At 41.3% G+C, this 24234-nt stretch overlaps 1 protein-coding gene and 1 non-coding gene across 4 annotated transcripts in view; both read right to left on the bottom strand.

The window, feature by feature from the left end:
- The window catches only part of SLC25A26 (solute carrier family 25 member 26), a 139166-nt gene that overhangs the window by 109191 nt on the left and 5741 nt on the right, over window positions 1-24234 (bottom strand). For all 3 annotated transcript variants that reach the window (XM_029050659.2, XM_029050660.2, XM_029050661.2), the window contains exons 3-7: window positions 22196-22320; window positions 20182-20231; window positions 19888-20086; window positions 17321-17477; window positions 10485-10594 (exon numbers count right to left, since the gene is read on the bottom strand). In XM_029050659.2, coding sequence (XP_028906492.1) covers window positions 10485-10594; window positions 17321-17477; window positions 19888-19968 — 348 coding nt within the window. In that variant the 5' untranslated portion in view covers window positions 19969-20086; window positions 20182-20231; window positions 22196-22320. The remainder of the gene's footprint in view (window positions 1-10484; window positions 10595-17320; window positions 17478-19887; window positions 20087-20181; window positions 20232-22195; window positions 22321-24234) is intronic.
- Window positions 22854-22991, bottom strand: LOC114806995. The gene has a single exon (XR_003755048.1). It is a non-coding gene; the product is annotated as a small nucleolar RNA SNORA7 (small nucleolar RNA).

Raw genomic sequence — 24234 nt, forward strand, 5'->3', positions numbered from 1 at the left:
TGTACTAAGCTCTTGGGAGAGTACAACAGAATTAGCAGCCAAGTTCCCTGAAACACCTTGGAGCAGGTCAGCTCCTTCTATGCAACTTTAAACCCTTCTCTCCTTAAGGGTTGTATTCAGTTATATTTGTAAGTACATCTTTCTTAAAAACTAATGCAGTCCTTTTTAATCTCAAGACTAACTGGTGGTGAAAATATCATACCTCCTACTTCTTTGCTTGTTCTTTTGGTTTTTTTCCAAAGGCATTTGTTCAGCACTTACTATGTGCCAGGCACTGTAGTAAGTGCTAGGGCAGATACAGGCTAATTAGTTGGACACAGTCCTTGTCCCTCATGGGGCGCTCAGTCTTAACGTCCACTTTACAGCTGAGGTAAATGGGATGCAGAGAAGTCAAGTGATTCATCCAAGGTCATACAGGAGACAAGTGGTGAAGCCGGGATTAGAACTCAGAGCCTTCTGACTCCCAAGCCCATTCATTCATTCCTTCATTCAATTGTATTTATTGAGCTCTACTGTGTGCAGAGCACTGTACTAAGCACTTGGAAAGTACAATTCAGCAACAGATGCCCATGGGCCCACGCTCTATCCACTAGGCCAAGTTGCCTCTTGCAGTACTGCATTTGACTGTGAAAACTGCTTGAGGTCCTCGCTTAACAAATATTTCTCTGAACAAGATGTAGTGAACTCATCTTTACCCGCATCATCTGTCTCTAAATTAAGTGCCTTCCCCACTTTAACAACTTTGATTTTCTGCTAAATGAGCTCATCCATGCCTTGAAAATCTGATAGTCTGTGGGCAGAACTTCCTATAAAATCCATTCAATGTTGATTGCTTCACCTCAGCTCAGAGATTAAGCCAGCAGAGAGAATATTCTTTAACCAGTTGAATCTTCTCAAAACATTACATGAAGTACATCTTTCACTTCTGCCACATTTCATTTCTGTCTATTCTTTCCATAATAAAGTTACCAACAATCCAATGAAGTTAACATCTGAGTGCAATGAGACAAATGCTCTCAATATCTCTTACCCTTATCCTTTATCTTTAGCCTTAAAGAGGATAAGACTATTGATTCATCTAACTAGCGAGACTGGATTTACAAACAAGAGCAAAGAAAAAAACTGCATCACTAGGAAATACCCCAAATATTTTATATATGGCCTTATAAATGGCTGAAAAGTTTGCACCAAATTCTATTCTGAATTATGCTTTCCTCAACAAAAGGGCTCAATACAACAATTTAGACTATAAGCTCACTGTGGTCAGGGAACGTGGCTACTGACCCTGTTGTTCTGTACTCTCTCAAGCGCTTAGTACCGTTCTCTGAACACAGTGAGCACTCAAATACCACTAAATGTGTGCCAGTGCTCCTCAATAGCTACTTCAATGATCAGTGAGAAATCTCTCTAATTAACCAATGGCATTTACTGAGCACTTACTGTGCGCTGAGCACTGCAGGGCGTGCTTGGGAGAGTACAATACAAACGACTTGGTAAACATGTTCCCTGTCTACAGGGAGCTTACATTCTAGAGGAGACACACACTAAAATTAATGATGGATATGTGCATAAGTGCTGTAAGACTGAAAGTGAGTGAATATCAAGTGTTTAAAAGGTACGAGATACAACTACAAGGGTGGCACAGAAGGGAGAAGAGGTAGGGGAGATGAGGACTTATTCGAGGAAGGCCTCTTGGAGATGTGCTATTAATAAGGCTTTGAAGGTGGGGAGAATGACATGCGACAGGGACTGTATCCAAGCTGATTTGCTCGTATCCACCCCAGCGCTTAGTACAGTGCTTGGCACAGAGTAATCGCTTAACAAATACCACAATTATTATTATTATTATCCTCCATCACGTAAGAAAGGGGAGAGAGTCCCAGGCCAGATTTTTACAAATACTATGCTAATTCAAATTCATCTTTCTCCTCAAGCGTAGTAAAGTTACCGAACTATACTGAATAAAATTAGTATTATAAGTCGTTGTGACGATAGCAAAATTCACTAATTTCACAAGACTATGGCTAGAGTTCACTTTTCTTCTACCACCATTAATGGTCCTTGTAATTTCTAGTTTCAATGATCAAACAAGTTCAGAAAAATCAATGATTGGGTAACTGAACAAACTGAGTTTGGTCACTTCTGTCCAGCTATTTGATTGCTTTTGAATTATTATTCTCCAAGCTAGACTCAATTAAGATGACCTGAATAACACTGGGATTTCTACCGCAAATCAAATGGGGCTTTTTCAGTTTATCAATTAAGTAAAGTAATTCAAAATACATATTAGCACAAAACCAATTCTTTTTTTTTTTTGGTTTGTGATTATTTCACCACCTTCCAAATCACCACATACATGGAAATACTGGACCAGATCAGCTACTCAATCAATCAGTCGTAATTGATACTCCTAAGGTCTGAGTTAGGAACTTTCACAGTAAGTAACCTTTTAAAAAGACTGCTTGGGTAACATTTAGAGTGCTGCATTTGCTATAATAATCATATTTAAGTTCATTCATTCAATCGTATTTATAGAGCACTTACTGTGTGCAGAGCACTGTACTAAGTGCTTGGAATATACAATTCAGCAACAGATAGAGATAATCCCTGCCCAACAACAGGCTCACAGTCTAAACAGGGGAGACAGACAACAAAACAAAACAAGTAGTCAGGCAAGTGTTCGCCATGTGCCAGGCAGTGTACTAAGCACTGGTGTGGACACAAGCAAATTGGGCTGGACACAGTCCCTATCCCATGTGGGGTTTACAGGCTTAAACCCCCATTTTAAAAGATGAGGTAACTGAAGCCAAGAGAAGTAAAGTGACTTGCCCAAGGTCACATGGCAGACAAGAGGACTAGAACCCATGTTCTTTTGACTCCCAGGCCCATGCTCTATCAACTAGGTCACACTGCTATAATTTATTATATATATCATATCAGAGGAACACCCTTGTTCAACAAAAGACCTTATCTAAGGCTTCTCCCTCATCACACATTACCATTCAAACTAGAGGGACTGTCTTGGATCAAACAAATAAATGCAATCAACATACTTAACTACCCTTCAAAAAATTAAAGGTGATGATTTTTGATGAACTGTCCTCATATTTTTTAATGTCAAAAACAAAAAACCTTGCTAATATTCTCAGCATCAAGGAAAACTAACAAGTTTCAAAACTCAGCTAATTTTTTTCTACGTATACACCATGAGGTGTTTTTCTTTTTGTTTGCTAAAAATGGCTGGAGAGTTTCACAATCAAGGAGTAAACTGAAAATCCTCACTTTAAAAAAAAAAAAATTCACTAACATACCATTCTGCAACATCTGTAGAGTAGGCATGCCTTGAACTACTTCTGATCTAATCACAGGTTCTACCTTGCACAGGGCTTTTTCTTTGTATGATGAAAACTGAGCTCGAAAATAATTGAGGTAGGGATTTAGAGATTTGATACTGCAAACCCCCTAATCAAAATGGCACACACGGGGCTTTTCTTGCTGTTGTTGCATATTAAATCTTATTTGATTGATTTTACTGTATCCCAAATTGCAAACATAAGGTAGATGGTTGCAATTATGGCTGTATTGATTAGTCATTAAGTGTTAATCAAGCTACAGCTACAGGGACTGGTTATTTTGTCAGTATTCTTTTCCGTCTCTGGCATTTCCCTTTCATAAAAGATAAATGTTCACATAAATTAAAAATGCTATTTAGACTAACCTCTAATTCCCTAGTTTCAAAATAAATTTTAAATAAAATAAATACAAATAAACTAAAATAAATATATTCATAAGCTAGCTTTTACTTCCTTTTGCTTCTTTCATTCATTCTTTCAGTTGTATTTATTGAGTGCTTACTGTGTGCATTCTTCATAAGTCTTCATGACCTCCTCATTTCTTTACTGTTTTATCTGTGAAAAATCCTTCCTCTTTCCCCAAAGTGAGGCCTGCTTTTCCCCACCTTAGGCTTTTTTCCAATGACAACTGTACTCTTCTACATCAGGAATACACACTGTGTTCTACAAATTTAAAGGAAAATGCAGCAATAAAACAAAACACCAAGGCTTGCTATTTCTACAGCAACACATTACTGTTGTCCTATCAACCAATCAGTGATATTTACTGAGTGCTTACTATATGCAGAGCACTGTTCTAAGTACCTGGGAGAGTACGATAAAGCAGAATTAGCAGACGCCTTTCCTACACATAATGAGCTTATAGTCTAAAGGGGAGTTCTAACTTGAAGATTGCTGACATTTTAGATGTTACAGTACTCTACACTGTAAACCCCTTGTGGGCAGGGAATGTGTCTACCTACTGTTTTTACTGTATTCTTCCAAGTGCTTAGTATTGTGCTCTGCACACAGTAAGTGCTCGATAAACAGAATTGATTGATTTTAGTCAAATACAAAGAGAGTTTGGAAAATCCAAGTGGACACCGCCACCAAACATGAAGCGCATGCCAAACTCAGCCAACCACAAAATATCTGAATTTAATTTTAAAAAGGATCAAATGCAGGATTTAAACTCATTAATTATGCAAAAGAAGTAGCCAAAGGAGTAAAGCTGATGATATCACCGGCATCTCCAATTTACCATTTGGTCCTCTTCTTGCCTGTGCCTCCACCAGCTCCATGTGTGGAACCTCCGCAAAGGTATACTAACATAGTACCATGTCTGCTGCTAGTGGAAGCAGGAGCAAAAGAATATAGGTCCAATTGACTTTGTCGGGTCAAGACACACCTCGCCAGTTTAGAAATGAATTCCTTATGCCTTTATATTCTCCCCAGCGCTTAGTACAGTGTTCTGTACATAGTAAGTGCTCAATAAATACCACTGATTGATTGATTAACCTAGGTATAGGCAACCATTTTCAGTCACTATGCCAGGCCAAGGAAGAAAGCAGGACGCTGGACAGAATGTATTATTTCTTTCGCCAGAAACAATAGCACAACGCTTCAAACATCCATGATGGAAGGATTTATTACCCTATTTATTTTGTTAATGAGGTGTACATCTCCTTGATTCTATTTATCGTGATTATGTTGTCTTGTTTTTGTCCGTCTCCCCGGATTAGACTGTAAACCCATCATTGGGCAGGGATTGTCTCTATCTGTTGCTGAATTGTACATTCCAAGCTCTTAGTACAGTGCTCTGCACATAGTAAGTGCTCAAAAAATACTACTGAATGAATGAATGCTGCCCACGCACAAATCATGGACGTATGGGGAAAAGTTGCCAGCGGGCTGAAATGACAACGGAGACCACAGGGCAAAAGGAAGAAAGCAGCAGCAGGACCCTGGCCTGTTATTTGGGCCTTTCATACAGGCCAAAAACTCTCAATGACATTAGAATAATCTAAAATTGGATGACCTGACAACTAAAACTGCAAATGGCATCAGTGTTAAATGGAGTCCAAGTGGTCAACATCCTACAAAATGATTTCCTTAAGGCGTTCCCGTTTAAGGAAATTTCAAATGCCTAGTCCTAGATTAAACTCTGTAAGAAGACAAACAGTGCTTGACAGAGTTCAATTCCAGTGAGGTTGCCTAACAGCAAAGACTCACGAATTGAAAAGGGAGCAGAATGAAAAGACTCACGAATTGAAAAGGGAGCAGACTGACCGCTCCCCACCACCACCCCTGCCCCCCGCCAATTTGCAGCAACTGAATGCTTATCATTTACACAAAAAATCTAGGATCACTATGAGAATAGACCCAGACCATCACACACAGTTGGTTCAATAATCTGTTGGATGGATGAAATCAGCTTCAAGACCTACTGGAATAAATGGACGACAGGAGAGGCCTAGCCCTTCTGCTCTGATGTGGGTGTCTCAGTAAGAAATAGCTTAAGAAAAATTCTAGCTCAGTATGCTTTCATTTCTGGCCCAGGGCTCAGGTGGATTTCGAATTCGGGATGGCTCAACCACAGGCTCAACCGATAGGCAGCCCTTGAGCTGTTTTCCACTGCCCTCTCAAATCTGAACTCCATGGGGGAGGCTGGCTTTGACCACCCATCCAACTAGGATTGCTGTGGTGCCTTGACTCAATAAGGGAGAAAGAAAACATGGAAATGGGGGTGAGTTGGTGGTATCTGTTATATTTTACTCTCCCAAGTGCTTAATACAGTGCTCTGCACACAGTGAGCACTCAATAAATACAACTGACTCTTGGCAGCAGCCCCACCCCAGGTAACAAAGTAGTGCTGGTGCAGCCATATAATTATGGTCACTCACTTTCTTCTAACTTCCCTTTGGCCCACTTCCCTTCATTCCAGTCTCCTTGAGCGCTTGACTTTGTAGAGGGGGTGAGGCTAGGTTGGCAAGAATAAAGGAGAAACAGCAAGTTTCCACAGAGAACCTTTGGAGAAGATACCCTGAGAACACACTGCTTTAAAGAAGATGTGGAAAAGTGCCAGGGGTGGCAGGCACAAAACACCAAATGCAGAAGTTAGAGAGAAACAGGCTCTGGAGAAGACAAGAGGCAAAAAGGAGGCGATGCAAGGAATGTGCAGCAGTAGTAGGGACAGGTGAGGAAAGCAGCATGGCCTAGTGAATTGAGCACGATCCTGGGAGTCAGAGGGACCTGGGTTCTAATCCCAGATCTGTCATTTGTCTGCTGTGTGACCTTGGACAAGTCATTTCACTTCTCTGGGCCTCAGTTACCTCATCTGTAAAATGGGGGATTAATAATGTGAGCCCTGTGTGAGACAGGGACTGTGTCCAATCTGATTAGCTTGTATCCTCCCCAGTGCTCAGTATGGTGCCTTGTACATAGTAAGAGCTTAAATACCATATAGATAGATTTTTAGATAAATAAAAAAAGGTGGAGTTGCCATAGCAGAGCGGACTGGGACTGGAGCACAAGCTTGACAGAACACCAAGTGCACATGTGGCAGTTGAAGACTTCTGAATGGCTAATACTATGGTAGGACCAGAGAATGCCGCAATTAAAGCAGGGGACCAGGATGGCTAGAACAAGGGGAGAAAAGCAAATAAGTGTATGAATGGGGGTGGGGGGAAAGATACAACAGCAGGAATGTGGAGAACTGTGACCAGGAGAGTGGATAAACAACAAACCTGGAGTTGCAAGGGCTGGAGTGAGAAGAGAGGGCCTGCTAGTGGACTGGGACTTAGGTGAGGGCATGTCTGACAGGAGGGAAATAAGCACTGCAATATGATCTTGCAAGTAAGGAGGAGGAAGAGAAAACATATTGGGGGAGGGGGTAGCGGGGCAGAGAGAGGACCTGAACTCTCCATGGAGTCAGAGGGAAGTATTTGTCGTGGGGCAAATAAACATAATACAGTTTTGAATCCTGTTTGCATGAGATGATGGGAGTGGGGAAGATGTTGGCTGGGAGCAAAGAGCCTCCTTCCACTCCTCAAGAGCAGGGAGTGCCACTCAAAGTAAAACTTGGCCAGGTGGAGTCCTTTTCCTTCCCCCTTCCTCTGCCGGAGCAAGAGTCATTAGTAATTGGGGTATTCAGCATTTACTATGTGCCAGGCTCTGGACAATGTGCTGAGATAGACCCAAGATAATCAGGTCGGACACAGTCCCTCTCCCACATAGGGCTCACAATCTTCATCCCCATTTTCCAGAGGAGGTAACTGAGGCCCAAAGAAGTGAAGTCACTTGCCCGAGGTCACACAGCAGACAAGTGGTGGAGTTGGGATTAGAACACAGGTCCCTCTGATCCCAGGCCCAAGCTCTTCCCTCTAGGCTACGCTGCTTGTATAGAGTTAAGGTGAGGACAAAGAGCCCAGCATCTCCACCTTCACTTCCATTTGGAGGGCAACCTTTTAATGTACTTGGGTAGGAGTAGCTTACTCTAGCTAGTAAAGACTGCCAAGTATCTAGTAGACACTAGTCAGACCTCTGCAATGATTTAGAAAAGACAGTGATACAATACAGTTTAACTTAATGTCTAGGCAGGACAAAGACTATTAACTTATTTGGTAACGTTAGACACAGTGGTATAATGAACAACTGGTAGAGACCCTGAGGAGGAGGTTGGTTTGTGATATTTTTAAAAGATATGAGGGAATCCCCAAAAGTATCTTTTTCAGAAAAATGGGTTTAAGAACTTACCAGTTAAAGATGTAAGACATATTAATCTGGCATTTTGTACTGCTGAAATTCATGCATCATTCCACATGAGAAGTTAGTTGCCAACTGCCCTCAGCTATCATGTCACCTTATATTTTCTCGTATGTCCGCAGGGAAAGAAAGTTTATAAAAGCAAGAAAGATTTTGCTTCAGTGTGACAAACTAGCTCATAGGGAAGGGGTTGACAGTGTGAATGGAAAGAATGGACATTGGAAAAAAAAAAAAAAAAGTAAACATGCCCCCAACAGCAAAGTGGGATGAATTTTATATGAATACTGACAATCCAGAATTTATTAGCATTCATTTCAAAATAAGCAGTGCACCATAAAGACCTAAAGGACACATTAAAAAGCATACAAACAGACTTTTCACTGAAAAAATGTGGAAAATATACAAAGGAATGCACAAGAAATCAATTTGCTGAATTTAAATGCATCTTTACAGAAAATGAAGTAATATCCTGGTGTCACTGAAAGAAGCTCCAATTTCAGATTCGGTTTCTTTTACAGACAAAAAAAATAAGCTTCAGACCAAGAGTTTATCAGAGAAAATAAAAAGCAAAATATCTTGAGAACAATTAATCTCTCAAACTGTAGCAGGAATTAAAATGCAAATACAGGATACTGTAACACTATTAACTAAACAAGTAATCAGACATACATTTTAGCATTAAATTGGTTTGGAATTACAGAAAGCCCTCCTCAAATCATGCTCTTGGTTATTTTCATTGAAAAATCATTAAAGAAGTAACTAGGATTTTGCTATTTCCTTTAAAAAAAATTACTAAATATCACCTCTCATGCTTATTACTTCAGCCAAATGTGAAGGCTGTATTTATTTGAGTAAACTTGGGCTCTACAAAATCATCTCATAGCTGATTTTGAAAAGAGCAGTAAAAGGTGAAAATAATGCATCTCAAGATTTATCTCTTTTGACACTTTTCTCAAATGGCTGAAAGGCTAAATTCTTAGAATACAGAATTCTATTTTCCCATAAGGAATTGTATTCTCTAAATATGTAAAAAAGAAATGAAATGCTGAAGCGCATATGCTTACCAAAGATCTAATTTTTGCCACGTCAAAAAGCATCACCCCAATAATATGGGTCACTATCCCACCAGATAGTGACAAGGCTAATAACTGAAAATTTTTCCTCCCTCTATTTTTGTATCTTTATAAAATGTTCAATGCACAAAAAAAATGTACCAAGGCTTCTATTGAATTTTATTCAATATTAAATATTGATTATAGAGAAATAGTTCTATAAATCCATTTTTTTAAAGAAGGTATCTCCTTAAAATAGATCTGATGCTTTTTCATGAGTCGGGTCAGGAAAAAAATAAATCTGAGTGAAAATCAAAAGCCTAAATCCAAAGCCTTTGAAACAAGACACGATTTCTGTTTTCTGCATGGAATTTAAGTCCTGGTTTCAATTACCAAAATACCAGCAAACACTCATCATACATGACTTTAAGACCACCCATTCTACAGAAGTAACTCACTTGAAGGATTCATAACTTAATACTACGACAGGTGTATGAGGTAGTATTCTTTTCTTTTTGCAATTATTGTCTGTCGGACAATATTTTCTTACCTAGATGACATCTGATTTGTTTTTATAACACACACGGATTACTTTGCCAAATTAGAAAATGAGGCTGGTCACTGAAAGTAACGGAAGGTAAATGTGGGCTGAATGCCTTAATTATTCAATTAGGTAAGAGCAATATCCTTTTTACAGGTTTAACATGTTGAAAAGGACAGGGGAGACAAAATAAATATTTTTCTTAATACATTCTCTACACTGTAAATTCCTTGTGGGCACACATATGCATCTACCAATCCTGCTATATTGTACTCTCTGCACACAGTAAGCACTCAAAAATACTGATCAGTTGATCAACTGCATAATAGTGGTAACCAAGCACTGTACCAAGATCAGGGGTAAATACAAGATAATCAGGATAGATACAGTCCCTATCCCACATAGGGCTCACAGTGATAAGGAGGAGGGAGAAGAGGTAATGAATCCCCATATTACAGGTGAGGAAACAGGGACAGAGAAATTAGGTGACTTGCCCATAGTCACACAGCAGACAAGTGGTGGAGCCAGGATTAGAACCCAGGGGCTCTGACTCCCAGGGCCATGCTCTTTCCCCTAAGTGAAGCTGTTTGAAACTCATATCTAATCACAAGTTTTCTCCTTTAGTAGTCATATTCTGATCCGAATACGATGTAGTGTTTCCTGTTTCAAACCTTGAGGGTCTCTCTCCCAGATGTCTTTCCTTTTACACAAGTTTTGGATCCATTTTCCAAGCAAATCTTTATTATTAAAGTCCATTCTTGCTAGAAACAGTTGATGTACGGAGCTATTACTTACTAGTTCTGCAGCAGAGGAAGCCATCATATGAGTTACTGGAGTCAAGTAGGAAGGTGAATAGGGGCGCAAGAAATATTTCACATATTCGTAGGTGATAAAAAAAGCTGCAGCTAAAATATAAAACAGGCCAGTCAGGAAACCATTCTTCAAATCAAGTGTTATATTTACAAATTACATTTCCACCTATAAAATTCAAAACACCACAAATAATCTGCAATGAATCATTCAGATGATTTAACAAAAGCAATTGGGAGAAATATGTCCAAATGCTAGGTTAATTGGCAAGAGCAGATTTGGTTAGAAAAATAACGTAGTAGTAATTTCGAATCTCTAATGAAGTACAGACCTATAATGTGGAGACAGAAACTGGAAATATATTGCAAGAGCAGATTTGGTTAGAAAAATAACGTAGTAGTAATTTTGAATCTCTAATGAAGTACAGACCTATAATGTGGAGACAGAAACTGGAAATATATTGCTGATTTTGTTTTTTTTACATAAATCTAATTTACCCTATAACAACACTGGAGCACTTTACTAAACTTGAAAACAAAACCTGGGAAAAACTAATTAGCTTTTACAGTGCACAAATTTTAACTGCACACAAGGAGTTACTTGAAGGGTCCTGTATTGTTAATCAAAATATGCTTATCACCTCAGAAGATAAAGCACAAAGCACCAAAGATTAAGAAATGTACCATTCTTTGAAAGATAAAGATTTGTCAGTCTTTTAAAGATAAAGCATGGCAAGTTTCCTATATTTTGAAGGACAGTAATGGGGCTAAAAGCAACAGAGTTAGAGTGATTAAGTTTTCACATTAACAAGTTTTCACATTAACAGATTTAAATTCTATCTGAAGTGAAAGCTACAAAGCAAGTCCATTATTTCTTGCAGAATTAAGAATGCTTCTACTTATCATCAAATGAAAAAAAGGTTGTAAATGCTAAAGTGTTGAGTACCAAATTCATGGAAGTGGCAGGAGTTTCTCTCTATCACTGGAGACAGCTGAGGAGCTGCTCCTGCTGCTGAGGGGATGAATGAGTGTTTCCACAATTATGACTCTGAGAAACACCTCAGACAATACATATGCAACACACTGGGATCCCTGGTTGAAGAAGAAATGGAAAGATGCACATCCGCTCAGAATCAGGTGAAGGACTTGGCTACGACACCCTCATCCAGCATGGGACCCAAAAAAGAACCCAAGAATCTAAAGGGTTCACAGAAATGAGGCCATTCCTAAAGAACGGAATGGTGGACAGGTTTGAAGAAGGTCAGCTAGGAGACATATATGCAGAAAAAAATTCAGAAGGAGAAATGCAGTAGCAACTGTGCTCTGTGACTCTTCATTCAATCAGTTATAAATTCAATCAAGAAAAACTACAATTAACTGAAGGAAGGCTAGAATCTGGACAACCTAAGGAGGTGTGACATGAAGCAATGCAGATCTCATGTTCTGCCCCTCCATTTGATTTCCTGAAATGCGAGAATTGGGCCATTCATTCTTTAGGAAAAATTTATGACAGCTCTTGCTGATCCGGATTTGCCATTTAGCGTCTCTCTACAACTACAGAAAAGACTTCGGGGTTTTCCCATAATTCCAGACATTAGCAGAATCGTTTTTATGATGTGATTGTGTGTGATCATTCACCCATGCAATAACTGAGGTGTGGTAGTAGTAACAAGGATAATCACCATTAGATGGGTGCAAAGAACTGTACTAAAACACTGGGCAACAACACAAGTTTGAGAATTAGGCAAGTTTCCTGGCCCCCAAGAGACTCCCAATCTGAGAATAAAGGTGGGAAAGAGGACAGATGGCAGCCACATAGAGAAGCAGCGTGACCTAAAGGAAAGACCAAAGGGCATAAAGTCCAGAACGATAAAAAATATATATATATAGAATGTTAGACTGCAAGCTTCTGGTGGGCAGGTAGTGGATTTCCAACTCTCTGTTGCATTGTACTTTCCCAAGTGCTTAGTACAGTGCCTGCACACAGTAAGCTCTCAATAAATACTATTCATTGATTCCTCACTCTCAGTCCTAGATTCTAATTAGCTTATTAAACCCACAAATTTCCAATTGCAGTAATGGCCAAGTCAGCTGGTGCTCTGCTCCTATTATAGGAAATGGCGCAAATCAGCACTCTCTGCACAGCTTAAATGGAGAAAGGAGTTCAGAAACCAGGAAAATGCCTCTAGCTTTTCCATTTCCAAGGTCAAAACTTTCAAACAGGTGTACACACTACCTCAAAGTGCTAAGGCATTCCAGGAACAGTTTTGTGTTACCCTGCCCTTGTTTGCTGGGGTGTCTATTCCATCAGGGAAGCTCAATGAGTATTTCTGAGTTAGGGGCTGTGTGGAAACCTAAGGGAGCAGAGGGAGTGGGTAAAAATAGGGAAGAGGAGTGAGTGCTGTTGGGAATAAAACTGCAAGTCTACAATTAAAAAAAAAAACCACCCAAACCACGAGAGTTGAAAACCTCCTGGTCTAGGTATCTGCTACAGCATTCCACAAAGGAGAAGAGCAAAAAGCCCAAGCAAAAATAAAGGGAGATCGACTAAAGTAGCTCTGGCTCTCTGCCAAGTACAACAGAAACTTCATTCAACCAGTGGTATTCACTGAGAGCTTACTCTGTGCAGAACACTGTAATAAACTCTTGGGAGAGTACCATACAACAGAGCGAGCAGTCACATTCCCTTCCCACCATCAGAAGCTTACCATCTAAAGGGGAAGACAAACATTAAAATAAATTATGGACATGTACATAAGTGCTGTGGGGCTGAGGGAGGGGTGAATAGCAAGTGGTTAAAGGATACACATCCAAGTGCATGAGAGACACAGACGGAAGAGGGAGTAGGGGAAATGAGCACTTGGTCAAGGAAGACAACCTGGAGGGGATGTGATTCTAATAAGGCTTTGAAGCTAGGGAGAGTGGTGGTCTGTTATACATGAAGGGGGAGGGAGTTCCAGGCAAGGGGTGGTGAAACAGATAAGAGGTACAGTGAGTAGGTTGGTGTTGGAGGAGCGAGATGTGGGATGGATTGTAGAGGAAACCGTGAGGTAAGATAGGAGGGGATGAGCTGCTTGGGTGCTTTAAAGCCCCATGATAAGGAGTTTCTGTTTGAGATGGAGGTGAATGGGCAAGCACTGGAGGTTCTTGAAGAGTGGGGAAATACAGACCAAAAAAAAAATGATCTGGGCGGCAGAGTGAAGTATGGACTGGAGTGGGAAGAGACAGGAGGCAGGGAGGTCAGTAAGGAGCCTGTTGCAGTAATCAAGACAGGATAGGAAAGGTGCTTGGCTCAACATGGTAGCACCTTGGTTGGACAGGAAAGGGTAGATTTTGGCAATGTAGTGAAGGTAGAACCAAAAGGATTTGCTGACAGATTGAAAAGGTCAGTTGCATGACAGAGATGAACCGAGGATAATTCCAAGATAACAGGTTTGTGAGAGAGAGAGAGAGGGGATAGTGGTGTTACCTACATGAGGGGAAAGTCAGGGGAGGACAGGGTTTGTGGCAGAAGATGAGTTCTGTTTGGGACATGTTAAGTCTGAGGTGTTGCAGCGGGCATCCAAGTAGAGGTGTCTTGAAGGCAGGAGGAAATGCGAGACTGGAGGGAAGGAAAGAGAACATGGTTGCAGAAGCATCCACACAGAGGTGGTAGTTGAAGCCATGAGAGAAAATGAGTTCTCCAAGGGAGTAGGTGTAGATGGAGAATAGAAGGGGACCCAGAACTGAGCCTTCTAGGACTCCCACAGTTAGAGGGCGAGAGGCAGTGGAGGAGCCTGAGAAAGGCTGAGAATGAGCAGTGGCCAGAGAGATAGGAAGAGAATCAGGAGAGGATAGTGTCGGCGAACCAAGGTTGGATAATGTTTCCAGGAGAGGGGGGGTGGACCACAGGGTCAAAGGCAGCTGAGAGGTAGAGGAGGATTAGGATGGAGTAGAGGCTTTTGGATGTGGCAAGAAGGAGATCACTGGCGATCTTCGAGAGGGCTGTTTCTGTAGTGTGGAGGGGACAGAAGCCAGATTGAAGGGGGTCAAGGAGAAATTTGGAGGAGAGGAATTAGAGGCAGCGGGAGTAGACAGAGCATTCCAGGAGTTTGGAAAGGAATTGTACGAGGGAGATAGTCTTCAAAAGGAATCTTGGCCCCAAAATGGCAACCACGTAAATCTGATAAGAAAATCAAAATTCAAATCAAAATCAAAATTCAACAATCCCAAACAGAATGTTACTCCAGATTTCTGAAGCAATTCTGGTGATTGTTTTTTTAAAACTGTAATTTCATTCAGTGCTCAGCCATGTTCATTCATTCATTCAATAGTATTTATTGAGCACTTACTATGTGCAGAGCACTGTACTAAGCACTTGGAATATACAAATTGGCAACAGATAGAGACAGTCCCTGCCCATTGACGGGCTTACAGTCTAATGGGGAAGACAGACAAAAGCAAGAGCAATAAATAGAATCAAGGGGATGGACATCTCATTAAAACAATAGCAATAAACAGAATCAAGGTGATGTACATCTCATTAACAAAATAAATAGGGTAATAAAAAATATATACAATTGAGCGGAGGAGCACAGTTCTGAGGGGAGGGGAAGGGAGGGGGGAGGAGCAGAGGGAAAGGGGGGAAAAGGGGGGAAAAAGGGGGCTTAGCTGAGGGGAGGTGAAGGGGGGGTAGAGGGGCAGCAGAGGGAGCAGAGGGAAAAGGGGAAGCTCAGTCTGGGAAGGCCTCTCGGGGGAGGTGAGCTCTAAGTAGGGCTTTGAAGAGGGGAAGAGAATTAGTTGTGAGTCAGGTATGCAGCCATCTAATTGGAGAAAGACGGAGACTTTAATGCATCACGTTGCCTAAAGAGGCAGCTAATATACAAAGATACCAGAGATAAATGTCACTCCCCTTTATAAAAGGACCACCAAATGATGTTCATTTCATCTTTAAGCATAAAAAGAGATTAGACCATTCTAGATTTGTTATTCTAAAGAGGGGAAGACCTGCAGAGTCTTTTTAGTCCAGAGTTCAAATGGTGGTCGAATTCTGTGTCCCTGATCAGCCGTCTGACTTCACATACTCTCCTATTTATCTTCCTCAAAATAGACAGTCAGAGGCTGCTTCAGGGCACACTTGACAACCTCTACCTCGCCTCCCCGTTTCTCTCCTTTTGAAAGCGAATGACACTGTTCTAGGCAGGGCTGGAGATCAAAATCATGAGACCAACTTTCTATTCCAGAACTTTTTTTAAAATGGTATATGCTTGCTATGTGTCAAGCACTGTTCTAAGTGCTGTAGTAGTTATAAGTTAATCAAGCTGGATACAGCCCCTGTATCACATGGAAGTAGGAAAAGCCATACTACAGATCGACACCAAACGATATTGGAACGGTGTATTCAAGAAATCAGTAGAAAATGGCAGCCGCTGGGCCACTTGAATTCACTTTACTTAGCTGACCGACAATGCCCTCTGGATTCATCTGCTACATGGTAGGTACTTAAGTGTTCCCTATTCCACAGGTTCACTACAAGTTACAATTTATATTCTGGTGGAAATCAATGCACAGCTTTTTAGTCCACATTTTCTTAAAGATTTATGGTGCTTACTGATCATGAAGCAAATTATAAAGCTGTCCTTTGTGCACTCTACGGTGCCTAGGTGGCCGAACAGATCAGCGTGGAACCGGCCGCCTGACTGTGCTCTGCACATACACAAAGACTGCCCCCTGTAGTGCAGTTGTGCTTGTTCTATGCAATGCTTTAGTGCTGTCTTCACTTGTGATAAGTAAATCGAAGGAGAGAGGAAGAAGGAGTGGGACAGTGAAAAAGTAAATAAACAGATAAATCAAAAAAAGTTAAAATAAATGTATAATTAAATATATGAATAAAGAGCAAATAATTAAAGTAAATGGCTATATAAATAAATGGTGCATAAATAAAGAGTAAATACCTAAAATTGACTACAGGCAGTCCTCGAATCTACATCAAATCAGTTCCTAAAAATTGCATCTTAAGCCAAAGCATTGTAAGTCAGAACCAAAATTCTATTAGGAACATTATAAATGGAGGATTGGCTCCTGAACTAGGGTTGAAAACTCTTGTTAGCAAAATTACCTATGTATTCTATCAATTATATATGAGTAATATAAGTACATTTATTTATAGAGAGTCACCGAGGTTCCACAATAGGGGAGCCAACTTTGACTTCTTTGGAAATGAAATTTCGTTGTGGATAGAGCACAGGTCTGAGAATCAGAAAGATCTGGGCTCTAATCCCAGCTCTGCCACTTGTCTATGTGACTCTGGGCAAGTCATTTCACTTCCCTGTGCCTCAGTTACCTCATCCGTAAAATGGGGATTGACACTGTGAGCCCCATGGGGGATAGGGACTGTGTTCAACCTGATTTGCCTGCATCTACCCCAATGCTTAATACAGTGCCTGGCACATAGTAAGCGCTTACCAAATACCATAATAATAATAATAAGCTTGTGTTGACACTCCTGGGGGTATCTGCCTGGTGACCTAACACTTCCCCCTCAACTGCCTCCGGTGTCTCCCAATCTGCCCCTCCCCCTTTAAACTCAACCCATTTTCCCTTTGGCTTCTATGCTCCCTCCTTCACCATTTCCCCCCCTCTGTGTTTGTTATATGTGTTATAAAATTGAAACGTGTAAATTTAAAAATGACATTGCCATTCGCTGTAACTCAGAGTGTCTTAAGTCAAGGACTGCCTGCAGAATGGTGCTATGGAACTGTACCTACAATAAAAACATAATGGATTCATTTTTACAGGATGTTATCAGGGGGTTTAAAGCAACAAAATCATCATCATCTTTACCATTAGGAAAGGATCCAATCGCAGTAGAAGGAACACCAGAATAGATGCCACAGAAACCTCCAGCCTTGGTAAATCCTTGAGGACTCTGTAACCTTGTTTTTATTGTATCCAGTGGGAATAATATTAAATCAACAGAGACACCTGCTATTCCACCAGCCTTAGAAACAAAAAGAAAACAAGGACAAAATAAAAGCGTAAAATGGGAGACTTAGAAAAGAATCATTATATGCCTAAAAGATAATGTCACCCTTTGCAAATATTGAGAACAGAGCAGACTTTTTAATACACAAAATGCATTTAAATCATTAAATAACTCTTCTTCACCCGGTAATTATTGTGAAGCAGTCCTAAAGGATTTTCAAACTGCTGTCACAATTGAATGGATCTACAATTTTATAAAATCACATTTCAATTGCCAAGGTAAGAACCTATTTCAAATGCACATTTAAAAATTCTATAGAGTTAATTCCAATGATTTCTCAGGTAGTTTCCTTTCAGCATCGGGATAGGGAAGAGCAGAAAAGCAGATCACTAACATGATCGATATCCCAGTGTCACACCAATACATTAATCCAGGGCCACCAATCGGAAGAAATGTGACCAAAATATAAATTGGTCTGCAAACATAAGGGTCTTACTACAAATGGTCAAAACACCTCAGAGTCTATTTTTGATATCAATAACTAAAGATCAAGGTGTCAATCAAAGGGTCTTAAACACCAAGCAGTGACAGTTCTTCAAATGGTAAAGCCTAACCCAGCACCAACCCTTACGCCAAACCCAATGCCGCTCTAAACCCAGAGGCTGATCTCAGCCCTAACCCTGAAGCCGATCCCGAACCTAAAGCAAACTCTGGCCCGGGCCCTAGTCTCGACACTCATGAAGTTGTCTGATGATTCGATTTATCAATGGGTTGACTTTCCTTTTGGAAAACACTGATGACTAGACTTCAGAAATCTGGCTTTCGGCGATTAGTCACAAGCTGAGAGTTCCAGAAAGATAACTATTTCAGCAATTAGTCACAGCAGTTAGAACCTCATCACAAGAGGTTCAGAGAGATGATTATCTGAGTTACGCAGGTAGAGGGGACCCCCAATCCAGTAGGCTGGCAGTCTACAGAAATCAAATAGCCAGGCAAAATTCAGATTGGTAAGAAAAGCACATGAGACAGAGATGAGCATGAGAAGTTCGCACTGGAGAGCCATAAGTGGCAGCAGGGAACAATGAATAGCACTTGAGCGTGAGAATGGGGTTAGTGCCTTTTAACATGGAGAATTTTTAAATGGGGATGATAAAATACTTAGTAATGACTCTTCTGCCTTGACTACTACCCATTTTTATAGAAGTCAGGCAAAATCTAACACTCCAAATAAAAATAATTCACTCTATTTGTCTAAAGGGCATCAGATACAGGTCTAACTGTAAAAGGGCCAAAAGAAGTGCAAGAATGTCTTGATATGGCTGGTTCCTTACAAAAAAAGTCACGTTTCCTTCAAATTTTCTTTTTACTCTTAGAAGAGGTTCCAGGGAGGTGTCCACTATCTACAGTGAAAGTTCTAATCAATAAGTTAATTGCTCTTTTAATCTATTTGGCTACTTTGCATCTATTGATTTTACTAACGCTTCCTCCACCAGAATTCTTATCTGCTCCATGTAAAATTGATCAGATTTAATTTAACCATCTAAGACATAAATCAAAAGTTACTAATTACTTCTCTGTATTTCAAACTTCTATAACTTAAATGTCATTTGAACTCATGAGCCTGAAAAGTCCATTAACAGAGTATCCAGAAGAGAGCAAGGATTCCTGTAAATTTAAGCCACAAGGCAGTGATAAATCTCCACAACTTCTAGACTGCAAGTTCCTTGAGAGCAGGTAGTATGTCTACCAACTGTTGTATTGTACTCTCCCAAGTGCTTAGTACAGTGGTCTGCACACAGTAAACACACAACACCACTGATTGATATGAAATCCTCAAGGAATATCTCCAACTCCAGCATTATTGTAAATTGGACTGCTATTGCACTTTCAGTGGAGTTGAAGCCCAGTTTGACTCAAGCATGTGTTCAAAATGAAACTGGAAAAAAAAATCTAAGAACGCAGTTTCTCAGGCAATATAGTTAGCAAAAATTTTTCTTGTTCTTTATGTTCAATTGAAATGTGAAAGCTAGACAGCTTAAGAACTTCCCCACGAGGCTGGGGATAAATTCATTCTGCTCTCCAAAGAGTTTGAAAATGAGAGTTTACTCACATTCATTAAATATATCAAATTAAATTTCTAAACATATTTTCTCATCATAAGAGCAGCATATAACAGACTAACAGACTATTCAGATGCATGGATACAAGAAACAGTGTTAAGCCACCTTAAGAAGCAAAAACTCAATGCCAAACATAGAAAAGAAACAAAGTTCACACCTTACCTATAGGTTTCTACATTAGGAAGTGTCAAGGATGCTGTAGAGCAAGGATGGTTTAAATAGGTCTCCAAAATGATTTCTCTACATGCCCCCAGAGCAGCATGACATGACAATGAAACTTTTCTCCAGAACCCAAGGCTACTCACCAGCAAATGTTCTCCCCAAATGGGTAGCCACCACATCAGACCATGGGATAAGTTCCACCTCAGCCCTGATCTCTGGATCATTTCCCAGGCTCTCTGCAGTTGGGGCCACCGAGACAAAGTTTTCTGAGTAGGGAAGAGGTCCCTTCTTACTGACCAGGCCTTCTCCTGAGCTCCTGGCAACAGACCTCAGGGCAAGATGCTCCAATAAAATAAGAGGAGAATTTGAAGTGGGACTTTGGGGGAAGGAAACACCCCTGTGGAGACTCAAAAAGAGAAAAAAGAAAAAAAACCCACCACAGTTGGCTCCAAGGTTTGATGGGGGGAGAAAAAGGCCCCTTATCTGACTGTAGAGTCCAGTAGGAACAGGAGGAAGAAGAGAACAAATATTATCATCAGTGACAGTGTTCAGTGAATGCATGAGAGCAACATGCTGCATGAGGTATTTGCAAACATACAATAGAAAAGATGAGGTCCCTGCCACCAAAGAGCTTACAATATAATGGACATCAACTGCTAACTTACAAGAGGTCAGAACATAAGGGCATAGATAGTAATGATAAAAATAGTCAGCAAATAAACAGATTAGCGTGCAAGAGAGCTGAGGGGATGAGAGGGATGTAATGGCATGAATGAGGAAAAGGAAGGGGAAAGAAGACAGGAAGGAAAGGAGGACAGAGAGAAGGAATGGTAGATTAGAGAGGGGGAAAGGAAGAGGGCACTCCCCTTCCTCTGCCCCACCATTTCCAAGGGGCTGGGAGGCTAGCAGGAAGAATTTTTATCTGCTGGGCAATGTACTTTCACCCAATGACTGTTACGGAGAAGCAATTTAAGATTCTGCATGAGTGGGTAGCCAAGATATGAGACCATGAAGGTGCAAGACCCATGGATAGAAGACAGTCAGTCCAAAGAGGCCCTCACATCTGAAGGTGGTGTTTGGGCTGTAGTCTACAACCTCAAGGAGTGGGGGGAGGATCAAGTGACATGCCAAAAAAGGATGTGGGGCACTCATTGGGGGATTTTCAGCTTTAAAGTCACTTCATGGCTAGTTTAAAGAGACTTTTCCATGTCCCGTCCTATTGGTGTGCCGTGATGAAGGAGGCTTGGAGGCTAAATTGCCTTGAAGGTAGGTAGGTAGACAGGTAGGACAGGCATACTAGAACAAATGCCAGTGTTACTGGTAGCAAATCACAGATCCTCCAAAGCAAAATCTATCTCTTATAACGTAAGACACTTGAAATCTGATGTTCAGCCAGGTTCCTAGATCTTTTCACTGGTTATGCTGAAGGGGAGAGTTGGGTTTAAGGGGCAGTAGAGCCCCGCTTCTCATAAGAGCAACTTCAAATCACTGCTGAGTAGTCTGGTTCTCAGAGAAGTGTGGTCTAGTGAAAAGGGCACAGGCCTGGGAGTCAGAGGACCTGGGTTCTGCGCCTGCCTCTGTTAGTTGCCTGCTGTGTAGGTCACTTAACTTCTCTGAGACCCAGCTTCCTCATCTTTAAAATGGAAATTCAGTGCCTGTTCTCCTTCACTCTTAAATTGTGAGCACATGTCGGACAGAGACTGTCTCACCTGATTATCCTGTATCTATCCCAGTGCTTGACACATAGTAAACAAGTGAATAATAATAGTCCAGTGCTGTCATTCAATAATATTTACTAAAGTCTGAGGTCACTGTTATGCACTTCCATAGACGTTTACCCTGAATCTGTCATCTTCCAAGATCCACTTGGTGGGCACCTCATACAGAGACTGAAGCATGGGATGACTATGTTGCGGTCTTTCATCTCCACAGGGGGAGCATATTTTTTGCTTAAACTGATTCCACCTCTGCAGCCATATCTAATAGTCTTCCTTCCCCCAAAAGGGAGGAAAGACTACGATTTTAATGTGGGAGGAAGAGAGCCACCCTGAAGCCCAGGGTCTGGACTTCAATATTTTTCAACACTCCTTTAAATTCAACTTCCACCTGAGTCATAGAAGGAGTGACTCTATTGGTTACCATGATTATTGCTTGGATTTATTGTTTTTGGTTTTTTATGGTATTTGTTAAGTGCTTACTAAGTGTCAAACACTGTTCTATGTGAGGGGTAAATATAAGTGAATTATTTATTATTATACAAGGTCTTATTATTTAGAAGGTTGCTTTGGCCTTAACGCCAGTCACCCAGATATGGGGGGACAGGCCAGAGCTTCAGCCGCTAGGAACATTGGGCATTGGAACATTCTGGGAGCTACTGTCAGGTCAGATGGAAGGTCCTTAATTGGTAACCTGAACCAGAAAATCTTTTTAAGATATTTGTTAAGCACTTACTATGTGCCAGACACTTTACTAAGTGCTGGCTTAGATATAAGATAATCTTCTGCGGTAGGAGTGGATATCAGCATGCAGGTACATATCCTCAGGTACTGGCAGGTACTCAGCCAGTTGCCCATTTCCTGTGGGAGACAGATTTTTAAGAGGAAAACCATTCTTACTTTTCTTTTTCTAAGAAGGCATTCAGGTATCTGAGTTGTATGGCAGGTGGATTCTCCCCCGTGCCCCTTCCCAAATTCTTGTGAATGACCAAGAAATGCGAGGAGATGCCGTGTCTCAGTACCTCGTAAAGACAAATTCAATTGCTCTCTGGCTCAGGAGGGCCAGGGCCTCTTACCCAATCATGTGGAGAAACTGATTCCATGTAAGAATGGCCAGGGGATCTTCAGGGAATACTACTACTAATATTTATGATAACTGTGGCATTTGTTCAACTCTTGTCTTTTGCTGTCGAGTCAACTCCGACCCATAGCGACGCCATGGACGCATCTTTCCCAGAACACCCCAACTCCACCTGCAATCATTCTGTAGTGTATCCAGAGTTTTCTTGGTAAAAATACAGAAGTGGTTTACCACTGCCTCCTTCCGTGCAGTAGACCAGTATGCACCCTTGACTCCCTCCCATGCTGCTGCTGCCCAGCTCAGGTGGGTTTTGATTTACAGCAGATTGCCTTCCACTCACTAGCCACTGCCCGAGCTAGGAACGGAATGGGTAGGCCTCTGCTTGACTCTCCCTCCCACAGTCGAGACTGATAGAGTACTGGAAACTCTCCAGGTGCGACCTTGAGAGGGGTTCATTCAACTATATGCCAAACACCGTACTAAGCACAGGGGTAGATAACTGTTAATTAGGTCGGACAGAGTCTGAGTAGGAGGAAGAACAGATATTTCATTGCCACTTTACGGATGAGAAAATTGGGGCACAGAGAAATTAGGGTTGCTTTTTTATGGTACTTGTTACTATGTGGCAAGCATTATACTAAGCACTGATACAAGATAATTGTGTTGGACACAGTCCCTGGCCCACATGAGGCTCACAGTCAAAATTGCAGGGGGGAGGATTTAATCCCCATTTTACCAATGAGATAACTGAGGCACAGAAAAACGAAGCAACTTCCCCAAAGTCACAGCAGACACGTGGCAGAGCCAAAATTAGAACCCAAGTCCTCCGATTCCCAGGCCCATGCTCTTTCCACTGGACCACATTGCTTCCCTAGTGAAGAAAGGTAGATGGAATATCCCTACTTGATTATGTTGAGGAGGAATGGAGAGGAAGGAGGGAGGGGAAGGAGAACCAGAAGTGCAAATGCCTGAAAAGGGCCTCTACTGATGCTATCCCTACAGGAAAGGCATCCTGGACCCATTAAATGTCCTGATCAGCATTCCTGGCTCCCAAAAACAGAGGCCTGGGCAGGAGCTGGGCATACAGAGGGGCAGGTCCTGATTCTTAGGATTGGAGTTCCCTTTCCTGATCTCTTTGTCCCAGCAACTCTGGCTTCTGCTTTGCTCTTGGGATTATTTTCTTTGGTGTGGCTTGATCCATGAATGAGATCAGGCAGTCATAGCTGTTCTTGTACGCCAAGAGGCATCTCTTCCTACTTCACATCTGTTAGCGCAAGCTGGCTTTGTGTATTAAGCCCAGGTGCTTTCCACACACTAACTTTTCTCTAACAATATAATCGCTATGAGCCTGGGTTTGGGAGTCAGAGGTCATGGGTTTGAATCCCAGCTCTGCTATTTGTCAGCTGTGTGACTGTGGGCAAGTCACTTAACTTCTCTGTGTCTCAGTTCCCTCATCTGTAAAATGGGGATTAAGACTGTGAGCCTCACAAGGGACAACCTGATTACCCTGTATCTCCCCCTGCACTTAGCACAGTGCTCTGCACATAATAAGTGCTTAACAAATATCAACATTATTATTATAACTTGCACAAAGGGGGGCCTTGCTATTTAGGGCAGTCTATGCAGCACTGGATTTAACAAAACTGTCTAGATGCTTTCTGTTTCCACTACAAGCAAATCAGTCTTGGACCAGG

This window comes from Ornithorhynchus anatinus, chromosome X1 (genome assembly GCF_004115215.2).
Source record: "Ornithorhynchus anatinus isolate Pmale09 chromosome X1, mOrnAna1.pri.v4, whole genome shotgun sequence".
NCBI lineage: Eukaryota > Metazoa > Chordata > Mammalia > Monotremata > Ornithorhynchidae > Ornithorhynchus > Ornithorhynchus anatinus.